Genomic DNA, 13,686 nt, shown 5'->3' with positions numbered 1-13,686 from the left:
TAGTCTGTCGCTGAAGCTGCTCTTCTGTCTGGAAGTTCATTGGTTCATTGGTTCACTCTTTCCATTTTTCCATCTTTATTACTATGTCTCTTCAGAGAGTCCTTGGGTACAAAGTTTGACTTTGTGTCGAATGAGCGGTTGCTCATGGAGTCTCAAATGAGGCACATTACCTTCATTGTGAGGGAGTGTCAGTAACAGTACTACGGTCATGTGGTGTGATTCCCCAAGAGTGATCCGGCTCGCAGTATCATCATTGTTGAGGACCCGAGTGGCTGGACCAGGCCAAGGGGACAACCATGTAACACCTGACTGTGGCAGATAGATGGTCATTTCTGGAGTGTGGGACTGGACCGTGTGTCTGCCTAGGGGGTTGCCAACTGGGATCCAGAGCTGTTTCATTGTGTGGTGGGTGCAGCAACGCACTGTACCAGTGCCTGCTCCCCAACCTGACCTGGCCTGACTCTTTCCATTCATCAGGGAACCAATCTATCAATAATAGTCACAGTCCTGACAAGGACTGGAACACATAAGCAACCAGCCTTCTACAGTACTGATACTATTCCGAGCACATTTCTCCAGTTTTGATGTCACTACACTGGTTACCTGTGTCATTCAGGATTGACTTTAAAAATTCTGCTTATGGTTTTATAAAGCCTTAAATAATTTCGCCCCATCTTATATATTGGAATGTATGACATCTTATATTCCAAATCGCAACCTCAGATCCTCAATGAGTGTCTCCTTAGAATTCCAAGAGCAAAACTTAAAAGAAGTGGTGAGGCGGCCTTCTGCTGTTATGCACCTAAAATCTGGAATAGCCTGCCAGTAGGAATTCGCCAGGCTAATACAGTGGAGCACTTCAAAAAACTACTGAAAACACATTATTTTAACATGGCCTTCTCATAACTTCACTGTAATTTAATCCTGATACTCTGTATATCCAATTCATTATAATAACTATTCATGGTGGCTCTAAAATCTGTACTAACCCCTACTCTCTCTTCTGTTTCCTTTTCCGGTGTCCTTTTGGTGGTGGCTTGCGCCACCACCATCTACTCAAAGCACCGTGATGTTCCAACAATGATGGATGGATTAAAAGCCTGAAGTCTGCATGACCATCATCATCAAGTCCTTCCGTGAGAACCCTAAATACAAAGAGGACTATTTCATTTATGTTAGGTAGAATGCCCAGAGGGGACTGAGAGGTCTCTTGGCCTGGAACCCCTGCAGATTTTTTTTCTCCAGCCTTCTGGAGTTTTTTTTTTTTTTGTTTTTTCTGTCCCCCCTGGCCATCGGACCTTACTCTTTTTCTATGTTAACTAATGTTGTCTTATTTTAAATTTCTTATTTTGTCTTTTATTTTTCTTTTCTTCATTATGTAAAGCACTTTGAGCTACTTTTTTGTATGAAAATGTGCTATATAAATAAATGGTGTTGTTGTACAGTATTTGCTGGGGTCACTGGCTTACACTTGAAGTGTAATGCAGTGTAAAGTACATATACTTATTTGAGTTCAAATTAGTTAATAAGGAGAAAAGTAAGGCTAATGGCTGTAGAAAAGTTGCCTGCTGCTGTATATATTTGTCACATGTGGACAGAGTTAACAGTGTACAACAGACAGGAATGAGGTATTAAAAAATGGATCATTTGTCTTAAAGAAATTGTACAGTAGAAAACCACTTGCATCTAAACCATATTCCACATGTCTCCATCTCGCATAGAGTCGATGGACTTTATGAGGACAGGGGGCTAATGTGCACAGCTTAATATGTGTTGCATATCAGTGCTTATTATCATTCCGTATAGACCTTTTGAGGCATTAGTGCTATCATGTGATCCTTTTCCATGCCGTCTCTATCACTTTATCACAGCCTCAGGGGTGGATTTTAGAGGCAATGACATTTTTTTCACTGTCTTAATGATGGAGTAAAAACTCTTGCACCCTATGGTTGACATAAATCTCTTTCACATTGTCATTTTTGTTTCCCAGGCCTACTGTGTTTTCTACGCTCTGCACTCATGCCTATTTGCACTTACCTGCTGGGATTTGACTTGATCATTAGAATATACTATTAATTGAGATTTGTGAAATTATAATTAGCTGGATGAAGTCATCTGGCTAAGTGAAACTGGCTAACTTGAGTTAGGCTGAAGTGTGTGACACTTCTTTGATGTTAATGTGTGGTAGTAAAATGGGAAAGAAAAAACAGAAAGTTCAGTGCTTTAACATTGTTTGCTAATGCTTACCATTCATCTTCAAGCTTTTGTGAAGCAGCGTATCAAGTTCCCCATTGGGTTTTCTGTGATCGTGGAATGATATTAAAAGCAGACAACAGTTTCCCCATACAACAGGCTCCATCACATGTTTGAAAGTTGTGGCCGCAAGCTTGTGAATGTCACAAAAATGTGTCAATGAATGCCTTGCCAGTTCCAATATTGGATCACATATTAATTTTCTGTGGTCAGGATTAAGGTGGTTTGGGACCATCCTGGGATGGGATGCCAGTTCATTAAAGCAGTCACTCATAGCTCACCAGGCGTGTTTGGTCAGCATTTAAAATAACAGGGTGTTTTTGGAGCATTGTTGTTTTGAATGTTTTAATGTTAGTTCCAGCCCCTCCATCCCTCCATTTACTAAAGCGACTTAATTCAATTCTAGTGTCTCCACTTATCTATTTTTTAGGAGTAAAGCATACACCAAGCCTGGGCAGGACAAACGTCAATCACATGGCATACCCACACACCCATTCTCTCTCAAACAAAGCCAAGTAACCTCACAAAAATGTGGTATGAAATGAGGAAACCTGGAAAAAGATTCCAGACTTGGGGAGAGGTGTTCAGGGGTCTCAATTATAAAACTTTGCATGGATTTGATTGTGAAAATATGCACATGCCAAAAAACTGGAACATGCCTACACTAAAAAAAATGATTTATAAAAAAATGGTTAACACACATTTCAATGCAATTTACCTTTATAAATCACAATCATCTTGTAAATGTGTATTCATGAATGCACCTTGATGCTAATCAACCTCATACATATGCAGTCATGATGCCGCAGACATTATTTGACTAGTTGAGCTGCCTCCCACCTAATGCATTGAGACCCTGCCACCTGCATTCAAGAGTATCTGGCTGGGCTCTGCAACTGAGCACGAAAGATCTCGTGCAACATTGTAGTGCCTCTCCCACGTTCTCTGGAGGTCCAGGAAAGGCGTAAGGTGTCAGTGTCTGAGCGGGTAGCCACTGTCATCAGGCACATGTAATGATATGACTGCTGATATAATGAATAGCGCAGGAGATATGAAACACTGAGGGGTCAGCCAGTTACCTTACCAACAAGCCAGCCACCACATAGAGTACCATCACATCTGTTAAAGCCAGAGTGCCTGAAAATAAATAGATCATAGGCAGACCCAGGCCACGGAGACATGATATTTGTCAGTCTCATTGTGGCATCATAGTTGACCTGGGTGTTAATGGAATGTCACTGCTCCCGGTTAACTAAAGCAGATTCATTCTCGCTGGTTGCCCTTATTGCAATATGAGTGCAGTGATCCGATTACATTAGGAGAACTGGACACTGCTGCAAATTGCCTTTTTTTTGTTGGTAATGACATGTTATGTTTTTTGTATGTGCACTCACACCATATGAAAACTGAAGGTAGCACCTTCAGTTGAATGGTTAATGACTTCCGGCAAGTGGGCACGATGGAGTGAAGCTTGGTTCAGATATTCCCGGATTGATGTTCAGTTTCCTGAGAAGTGACAACAGGTAGCCGATATAAACTGACGAAAAACAAAAAAACGTTCTTCAGTGCAAATGTGCAGCACTGGTCCTCTTATTCATTACTTTTGAAGTGAAATATGTTTGTCACATCAATGCACATTATAATAACAACTCAGTGATATGAATAATTATATGCGTGAGTTTGTCATTTAGCTGATCTGGCTGTATTTCTCTGCTTGATCGAGGGTGTCATCATTTCCCAGATTCTGTGAAATGTCAGAGTTGCCATAAATATACACAAGCCTTCATGTCAAGTTTACTTTCATAAATCCCAATGTTTGCTTGAGAAGTTGTGAACGTACATTTCGAGCCTCTTTTTCTGCATATGCAAACTTTATAGGTGAGGCCCCAGGAAGAGGTCTTTGTTTTGTCTCTATGGAACTGGAATGATGGATGGAATTGTGGATCATCAACATTTTTTTTTTAATTACATAACGTAGGGATAAACAAAATAAAGATTAAGATCAAATGTAAAGAAACAGTAGAAAAAAAATGTGCTGTGACTGCGGAAAGCATTCCCAACTGTACGAACCCCTTTCTGTCCGGTGTGGTGGCTTATTCACTTGTCTGCCTGCCACTATACCTGTACTTCTCTCTCTGTCTCTCTGATTCGACTGGCCATTTTCAACTTCTTCCCACACTCTAACATTTTTGGCATAAGGCAACCGATTGGGGTCACTATTGGGGTCAGGAGTATAGATTTTTCAGGATATTCCTTCCCTAGTGGTTCCATGTGTGTCTATACTCCTAAGACTTTGAAAACCTTAAAAGGCCAAGTTCCTGGAGGAGACAATATACTGCCGCATAATCTCTCCCAAAGGGTAATGACCAAAGGGAACAAATCTAAAATACCAAGGTGAAACATTTTAAAATTCAGTTTGCTGAACAACAACAACAATATTTATTTAAATAGCACATTTTCATACAAATGATGTAGCTCAAAGTGCTTTACAGGGTGAAGAAAGAGAAAGAAGACAAAATATAAAAATAAAATTAGGGAACACTAATTAACATCGAATAACAGTAATGTCCGATGGCCAGGAAGGACAGAAAAAACAAAGAAAAACTCCAGACGGCTGGAGAAAAAAACTAAATTTGTCGGGGGGTTCCAGGCCATGAGACCACCCAGCCTCCTCTAGGCATTCTACCTAACATGAATGACCTCAATCAGTCCTCATTGTATTCAGGGTTCTCATGGAAGAACTTGATGATGACGGTCATGTGGACCTCTGGCCTTTAACCCATCAATGTAGGGACATCATGGTTCTTTGATTGTATATAAATGCAAAGAATTATTTGATTAGGTGGTGGTGCAGATCGCCAGCACAGAAAACTGGAAGAAGAACAGCAGAGAAAGTAGTGGTAAGTACAAATAATAATGATAATTAATTGAATATAGAGTATCAGGATTAAACTACTGAAGTTATGAAAAAGCCATGTTAAAGTAATGTGTTTTTAGTAGTTTTTTAAAGTGCTCCACTGTATTAGCCTGGAGAATTTCTATCTGTAGGCTATTCCAGATTTTAGGTGCATAAATGCAGAAGGCTGACTCACTACTTCTTTTAAGTTTAGCTCTTGGGATTATATGCAGACACTCATTTGAAGATCTAAGGTTACAATTTGGAGTGGAATTTGAAAGACATTTTGAAATATAAGATAGAGCGAGATTATTTAAGGCTTTGTAAACCATAAGCAGTATTTTAAAGTCAATTCTAAATGGCACAGGTAAACAATGTAGTGACATCAGAACTGGAGAGATGTGCTTGCATTTTCTTTTATTAGTTAAGATTCTAGCAACTCGTTGCAATCAAAGTCATTCGTTGCTCTAAATACAGTACACCAGCATCTGGTACATGTTTATAAATGTAAAGCTTGTATTGTTTTTCAGTGCAGAATTAATATCATTTTTGTACAGGATATTGCATTTTTTACGTAAGATAGCAAGCAGGTATGTGACTGAGAGTGTGCCCTTAGATGGGCGGCCTTGTTGTCCCAGCATAGGCTCCAGCCTCCACACCCTTGAACTACAATAATTTTTTTAAAATATGAATGGATGCATTTATATAATAGAAATGTCATCAAATTCTGTGATTTGTAATACCTGCTTGCTTTTTGTCAGTAAATACAAACCTATGACATGACAATTCATGTCTTGTGTATTTTCCTTCATAAAACTGGTTCTGCCATGTCTTCCCTCTGAGGTTAAAGAAGAATTCTTGTCCTGGCACAATCAGTTCTGTGGTTAATTTAAAGCGGAATAAGAAAGGCCTGCATGTGAACTGCAGCTGAAATTGTGTGGTTTTAAAATATTCTTTGGCATCTGAAACAGTCACTGCTGTGGCAGGCCTTCATCTCAGAATGCCCTCACTGTACTGAAAGTGATGTGCCATGCTGACAGAGGAGTCTGCGGCATTTTAGCAGGCCTTTGTCGTGCTGCGGTATTTTTGTGCTTTCACATAATGAGAGTGGGGAAGAGCCACATACAAGACTCAACATTTTTGAATGTTTTAATAAACCATGTTGCCATTCATTTTTGATACACTGTCATTCCAGTGTGGGATTGACTACTCTCAGATCAGCTTTTGCTTGTAATACTTTACATTTTAATAAAACGTTCCCAAACCCACTTATCCCAATCCATTGTTTTAGGAAGCTGGGGCCTACCTGTGCAGCTTTGGGTTCAAGGTGAGAACCAAGCATGGACCCACTCACATTGGGCACTTTAGCTATTTCAATGTTTTATTTTTCTGTTTTTAAAGAAGCAAACAACTCATGCTTTACAGCAATTGAAGATGCTCCATGTGCTAAATGTTCTTTTCCCTCAGACCAATTTAATTTTGCAGTACTCTCAAAAATGCTCCACTAATGTTTCCTGCTGTGGAGGCAGGCATGCATTGTATGAAGTGTTTCATCTGACTTCTAATGGTAATAGCAGCCTATTATTTCGGTTCTAACATTGTGCCTTAGGTCTGACCTACATCCTTTAGTTTGCTTCAATACCTTTGAAATGAAGCTGTCAAGCTATGTCGTGAAGTATCAGAGATTTGTAACATTTTATCTGGGTAGACAAATGGCCTACAGGAATTCAAAGAGAGTTTACAAACTCCTTGGACTGTCGACCCAAGTAGGGATGAAACAGGCTTTACTCTGACCTTTACACATGCCAAAAAAAAAAAAAAGAAATTAGCACCCAAGGACAACTAAAATGATTGATATTTGGTTTATTTGTAGTTACAAAATGATAAAAAAAATATACAAAAACAATGACAATTGCTGACAAACCTAACAGGCAAATGCAATCTGGTGTTTGAAATGTGCCTTTTTTTAATGAGCATCTCAAAAAACATTAAAAATGTTAATATATAAAAAAAAAAACATTTTCTGTTTTCCGTACCCACATTATCCTGCTCAGAATTGCAGGGCAGTTGGAGACTATGCCAGCAGCAATGGGCGCATCCCTGGACAGGATGTCTTCAGATACCATGCACATGGACACTCTAACGTGAGAAAACCGGCTTTATTTTTTCAGGCAGAGGCTGGATAACAAGAGAACCCAGAAGAAAAACCTACACAGATGTGGCACATTAAAGCTCTGCAAGGGCAGCTTTTTTACAAATTGTGATATTTAAATCAATGCATAAAGAAAAAAACTGAAACTGTACATAAATAACTAATTAAGATTTTCACTTTTTAATTGTGCTTCTTGGTGTCTGTTTAATGCAAAAATACTGAACAAAACATAACAAAGTAACATAACATTCTTTAAATATACGTATTCCAGTTTAGGGCTGCAGGGGGTCAACACTGTCCACAAGGCAAGTAACAGCCCTGGACAGGGTGCAAGTCTATCGCAGGGCACACACCCATTGGGTTCATTTGGTAATTCCAATTAACCTGACCTGCGATCTTTGGGAATATGGAAGGAAATCCAGACTTACCAGAGGGAATTCCACACAGACTCAAGGACAACATAGAAACAGATAACACCTGCGAGGGACCAGTGAGGCAGCAGAGCTAACTGACGTGCCACTGAGCCACCCAAATTAATACTGCAATGTAAAAACGTGTTTTATGCTCCTGTTAATTCCAGTTAGGCAGGCTTAGAAGATCATGTTCCTTGAGCAGTTTTTGAAGGACACCACTGAACAGCTAAAGCAGACATTAACATGCTGCAGGGTTTCTGGGGGATGGGGGGTCATTTGTTGGTGGAGCAGGTGAGCAGGGAGGACTCCGTGATCTCTCACATGACAGTGGGAAGCGAGTGCAAAGTTCATCACCTTGAGAGCACAGACAACATTTTTAAAACACTAAGTATGTGATGCAAATTGAAGAAGTTCTGATTACATAAACACATATACAGTTATATAATAGATTTAGGCCAGAATTAGCCCATTTTACCAATTGTTCAACAATCAATGAATTGCAATTTAAAAATCACTACAGCAACACATTAGGCACGCTACTAAAGGACTATGTGAGGGATGCTTGTCTAATTTACCTATTGCACTGTAGGCAGAGATGAAACCCATCAGGCAGAGTGGTACGCAGTTCTACTGCAAGTAAAAGGTCGTAATGTTTACATGGAGTCACATTAGGCGACCATTTATTATAATAAGGAAACAGAAACATAACTGTAAGGGAGAAAATAAGAGTATCCTAAATGGTATATACAGTAGGAAGTGATATACTATAGGGCAGCAGTGCTTAAAGAGGAAATTTTGGAATCCCTTCAGGTTAAATCTCTTCATATTAGTCACACAAAGTATTTGGTAAGGTGCTTGTAACAGAAGTGTAAGGCTGTATATTTTTAATTACAGATATATAGCCTTCCACTGTGCTCATTTTCAAAAAAAGTGCTTAAAGATGACCTGTAATCCAACATATTCTGCTTCTCTAGCTGCTTAATGTTTGGAGACGCTCTTGCCCAAATACTTTTGCAGACTAATGCTTACAGTGGCGTCTACCCTGTGATACAAGTGCTGTAGTAGACAGCACTGCTGGCATCCGACAGTGCGGATATCAATGGGCTCTCCTCACAGGATACGTGTCTTGGGGTCATCTTGTTTAAAGATATGTTATAAGCCTGCATCGAGCCATCCAGACGAGTCCTGCTCATGTTTAGATATTGATCAAACTCGTTGCAGTCAACTTCCGTCCAGATTTCCAGGTGTTCTCCACCTTCAACCTGGGGAGCATCAGGTGGGGGAGAAAGCTGCCCCAGATGGCTGGTAAAGTTACCCTGAGGTCCAGAAAACAATTGGTTGTAGTAGATACTGCTACTGTGAGATGATTTTATGACATCCGCAATGGTGGCTGTGCCCTGAGGATACGACATGTGTTGTATTTCTGGCTTCTCCTGTAGGCACTCAGAAACTTTTTGCTGCTGCTGCTGCTGGTGATGATGATGAAGATGATGATGTTGGTAATTAATCCAAGGGCTCAAGTTTACATCTTCACGCATGTGAGGTGGAAAAAAGACAGGATCATTCTCCTCCAGCACATCAAGAGGTGACATCTCAGGGGTGGGCAGCCCATAGCTCTCAAAGTCTGACCCCATAGAGTGCAGGTCTCTGAAGTGGTTTAGCGGAGGCAGTTGGTGTTGACCAAGCTGGGTTCCATTCTGGTGATTCATGCTGAAACTCTCACCACCGCAAGTCTGGGAAAGGCCACGAAGAAGGAGGCTCGGCTCCATCCGTTTGATTTTCTTGGCTTGCTTCTTTCTCCTTGGGCGGTATTTGTAATTGGGGTGATCCTGGAGGTGCTGGACTCTGAGTCTCTCAGCCTCCTCTACAAAGGGACGTTTCTCTGCTGTGTTCAAAGCTTTCCAAGATTGGCCTTTAAGAAATAAATAATTAAATAAATAGTTTGAAATGTTAATAGCTCTATATTTGCTCCTGTTCTGCATGCACTCACTCTCTAATATATATATACAGTACAAATATATATATATATATATATATATATATATATATATATATTTTTACTGTAGGCAATTTATACCAATGAAGTAGTCTAAGAGTCTATTGTGTGCAATTAAGTACAAAATGAAAGCATATTTTTGTTTTTCCCAAACGTGCATTTCTAAGTTAGTTCTGCTCTGATACTACTTTTGTTATGCTTTTATTCTTCAATCTGGCAAGAAATAAATTAGACACAGGCCTCATAAAATTATATTTTTTTCCCTTTGATTGTACGTTTTGCCAAAGAAAAGGACAAAGACATTGAAGAAAAAAACTGATGTGAAAGCTTAAAAGTAGTACACTATAGTAGAAGCATTTGGATGCAGAGCCTTAAAACCAAATTTCTCCATACAGTACATGATAATTACAATATGATTGTAATTTAATATAATTGCAGCACTGCAAACAATCCCCAAAGCACTCTGTGTATAAATATACTGCATTTTTGCATCTGTTTCCTATAAGAAATGATTAAAAAGAGGAAGACATTGGCTCTTAAAAATTCCTGAAAATTGTTTTCAATGAAACATCTTCATACCTAGCATTTTGCTCAGGACAGCATTGTGGAGATCAGGGTTTTGTTGAGCCAGGCGTTTCCTTTCATCCTTAGCCCAGACCATAAAGGCATTCATAGGTCGGCGAATCCTTGATTCTCCCCCGGACTTCCCTTCTGACCTTCCGGGGCTCACACCTAATTGATGTCCGCACTCAGAGCTGGCAGCTCGACCCTCAGTTGCAGCAACAGGACCTGGATCACCCACTAGGCTCTGGTTGAACCCCAGCCCAGGATCAGAGCCTGGGCTGTGGGGTGCAACCCATGAACAGTCGCCCCTGGGCTGAGAATTCTCCTCTCTACAATAACTAGACTCAGATATATTCATTCCAGCAAGAAAAACCTTGTTTTCACAAAATCTATTATTTGTTCTTGTTTTAAATGGAAATGCTCGTTAACTATTGCCTAAGCCTGGATTGCTGTCTGTACTTTCCTTTAAACCTTTTTTTCCCAAGGATATGAAAGTTGTGGTGTGTGTTGATATGTTGATGGTGTAAATATAGCAATTGTGCACCAATCAGAGTTTGGGAAAGGAGGAGTGAAGTCAGCATTATATTTGAAAAGGGGAGTTGCAACAACCATCCCCACCCCCACCAATCCAATGGGCTTGTGAAATATGAGAGGTGTATTGTTCATGGGACCAATAAAGTCCTGCAGAGAAGGACGAGAGTTGAATTTAGATTTCCTGCTCTAACTTTTGTCAGGAACTCAAGCTGATGTTCAGGCTGGTAAAACTGCACCTAATAGTTTTGTTAATATAAGCTGCCTTACTCATCAATATTCTGTACAGGGACTTTCATGACAGACCTTCTGTAGTGTTACTTCATATGATGAATAAATATTTACATGCTAGATGCAAGATCCTGAAGTCACTAACAGGAGTTTCTTTATTTCTTGTGGAATGATCATTTTTATTAATCTTTTACAAAATACACACAGATCTTAGAATCTTCATTTGGTGAAAGTAGTTTCCACTTTTGTGACCCTAGGAAAAATTTTCTGGCTTCAAAGCTTCAGGTACCTGGGCTCAATTCAAAGTTGATTTTTCAGTCTCCATGTCTCTTTATTATTCCAGTTTCATCTCAAGTCCTGAAGACTTGTGCTCAGTGCTGTTTGGTATAGGCTTGTAAAATGGAAGGATTATTGTGCTAAATGTAATTTTAAAAAATCTGACACTAACTGATGAGTAAAAATAATTTGACTAGCTATCTACTAAATGAAATCTTGAATATGGGTATCAAGATTGGTAAAACTTGTGCATTTCAGACTTAAGTCTTCTGACCATACTGTGGACTATACAATGCCTTCAAAAATATGCTGACAGGCTGATTTGAAAAACTGTTTCTGCGCTACTGCACAATGCTGCAAACTGTCTAACTCCCCATGACATTGAATGTGAATGTTGTATAGGCTGTAAATCAAATCAAACTTTATTTGTCACATACTGTACAAATTATACATTCAATATGTAGTAAAATGTTTGGTTGTTCAACTCCAACGACTGTGCCTTTAAGAAGAATATAAAGGGATAAAAACAGTAATAAATGACTATATAAATATAAAAATCATTATTAGAACTTTAAATATATAAAAATAATAAATAATAACTAAATAAATAACAAATAATTTAATGTAAGAGAGTTAAAAATAGGGCATCATGTCACTTTAGACACATATTTGTGATGCCAAGCGGCTGGGGACATTAGGCTGGACTTTAGGCAGCAGTGCTGTTTATCTGACTGCGCCACAGAGAAGAGGCTGTTGTTGGGATTGCAGGTATCATTCTTTGCCCTTTTCCAACATCGCTTGGTGTCCTCAAAATTAAAGGAGTGCTCACCCAGTGATGCATTTAGCTGATCACACCACTCTGTAGAGTCTTGCAGCCCTGCGGCATGCAGTTCCTAAACCAGACAGTAATACTTGCTGTCAGAATGCTTTCAGTCATGGATGTGTAGAAGTTCTTTAGTAGTGGTGTTTGATAAAAACGTTTGCTGTGCCTTCTTTCCTAAGCTTTCAGTGTAGTTGGACCAGGCCAGGTCCTCTGTGATGTGAACACCAAGTTATCTGAAGCTGTCCTCCCTCCTCTCCACCTGAGTGCTGTTAGTGCTGAAGGTGTGGTAGTGTCGTGCCTCTGCTGTTTTCTCCCAAAGGCCACAATCAGATCCTTTGTCTTATTGATATTTAGGAGTAGAGTGTTCTGCTGAAACCAATGTTACAGACTCAAGACCCAAATGTTGATAATGGCTCTCGCTACTTCTGCTGCCTACCAGGTCCACATGAACATGGTCGAAATGGCGAGCAGGCACTGGGAAAGGTTTCAGTGGGGCTTTAACACGGCAATGTATTTTAGCCTTTTGACATATAACACAAGCCACTGCCCAGCTACGAACATCTTTTTTGAGGCCCTGCCAAACAAATTAGCTTCCCACCAAACGTTGGGATGCCTTTCATCCTGGATGTGAGAAGCTATGTATGGTGTCAAAGACAATTTGGTGGTGACAATTTGGTGTGGGTAGCCTGTGCTGGTGTTACACAGGAGCTTAGCAGTGCTGCTTTCTAACTGTGCCTCTGACAATTGCAGGCCAGTTTCTGCCAAGTGAAGAGCTTGGATGTGTATGGTTGCTAATGTGGGCTGAGAGAGACAGTGAGCCACCACATTGTTCTTACTCTCGACATGCTGGACGTCTGTTGTGAACTCTGATATTTAAGTCAGATGTCGTTGCTATTGGGCAGTCCATGGCTCAGTGACCTTGGACATTGAGAGAACAAATGGTTTGTGGTCAACAAATGCAGTGAATGGCCAGCCTTCAAGCAAGAAGCGGAAATGTCAAATGGCCATGTACAAACTCAGTAGTTCCTGGTTGAAAGTGCTATACTTGCGTTCATTGGGCCGTAAATGTCTGCTGAAAAATGCCAATAGTCTGCCACGCATCATCAGCCCACTGTTCAAACACCGACCCCACTGAATGGTCTGGTGGAGCATCAGGCAATGGGTGTGCAAGCATGCTAAAAGCAGCTAAAGTACGTTTGATGTTCGTAAAAGTCTCATCCAGGTCTTTAGACCATATGAAAGGGGACTTCGCGGACTGGCCCTGTAGTGCCTTATATAAAGGTTGCATAATGAGTGTTGCTCGAGGAATGAAGTGGTGGTAGAAATTGACCTTGCCCAAGAATACCTGGAGGACGTTTACAGTGCAGAGCTGTGGAAAATTGGTGACAGCAGAGACTTTGGAAGGCAAAGCAATCACACCCTCTTTTGAATTGTGATGACCCAAGAAATCTATGACAGGCACTCCAAATAGACACTTAGCGGGATTGATAATCAACCCATGCAGGCTTTGAAAAGATTACTTTCCCAGAAAGCTGTGCCAATAAATCTTGT

General features: G+C 40.2%; 1 protein-coding gene across 1 annotated transcript; it reads right to left on the bottom strand.

Annotated features, from left to right (window-relative positions):
* Positions 1-6,997: 6,997 nt before the first annotated feature.
* sox18 (SRY-box transcription factor 18) lies at positions 6,998-10,757 on the bottom strand. The gene is made up of 2 exons (XM_028811662.2): positions 10,290-10,757; positions 6,998-9,626 (listed from the first exon to the last, which is right to left on the bottom strand). Exons 1-2 carry the CDS (start codon positions 10,630-10,632, stop codon positions 8,752-8,754), a joined length of 1,218 nt encoding a protein of 405 aa, XP_028667495.1. The 5' UTR covers positions 10,633-10,757; the 3' UTR covers positions 6,998-8,751.
* Between the last annotated feature and the right edge of the window lie 2,929 nt (positions 10,758-13,686).

This window comes from Erpetoichthys calabaricus, chromosome 10 (assembly GCF_900747795.2).
Source record: "Erpetoichthys calabaricus chromosome 10, fErpCal1.3, whole genome shotgun sequence".
Taxonomy (NCBI): domain Eukaryota; kingdom Metazoa; phylum Chordata; class Cladistia; order Polypteriformes; family Polypteridae; genus Erpetoichthys; species Erpetoichthys calabaricus.
The sequence above is the reverse complement of the archived record's forward strand: the minus strand, read 5'-3'. Positions and strand labels throughout refer to the sequence as shown.

Coding starts and splice junctions, on each gene's coding strand:
- sox18 (XM_028811662.2), bottom strand. CDS start 10,632: ATGAATATATCTGAGTCTAGTTATTGTAGAGAGGAGAATTCTCAGCCC. Junction 9,627..10,289: donor TGTCCTGAGCAAAATGCTAG/GTATGAAGATGT, acceptor TATTTCTTAAAG/GCCAATCTTGGAAAGCTTTG.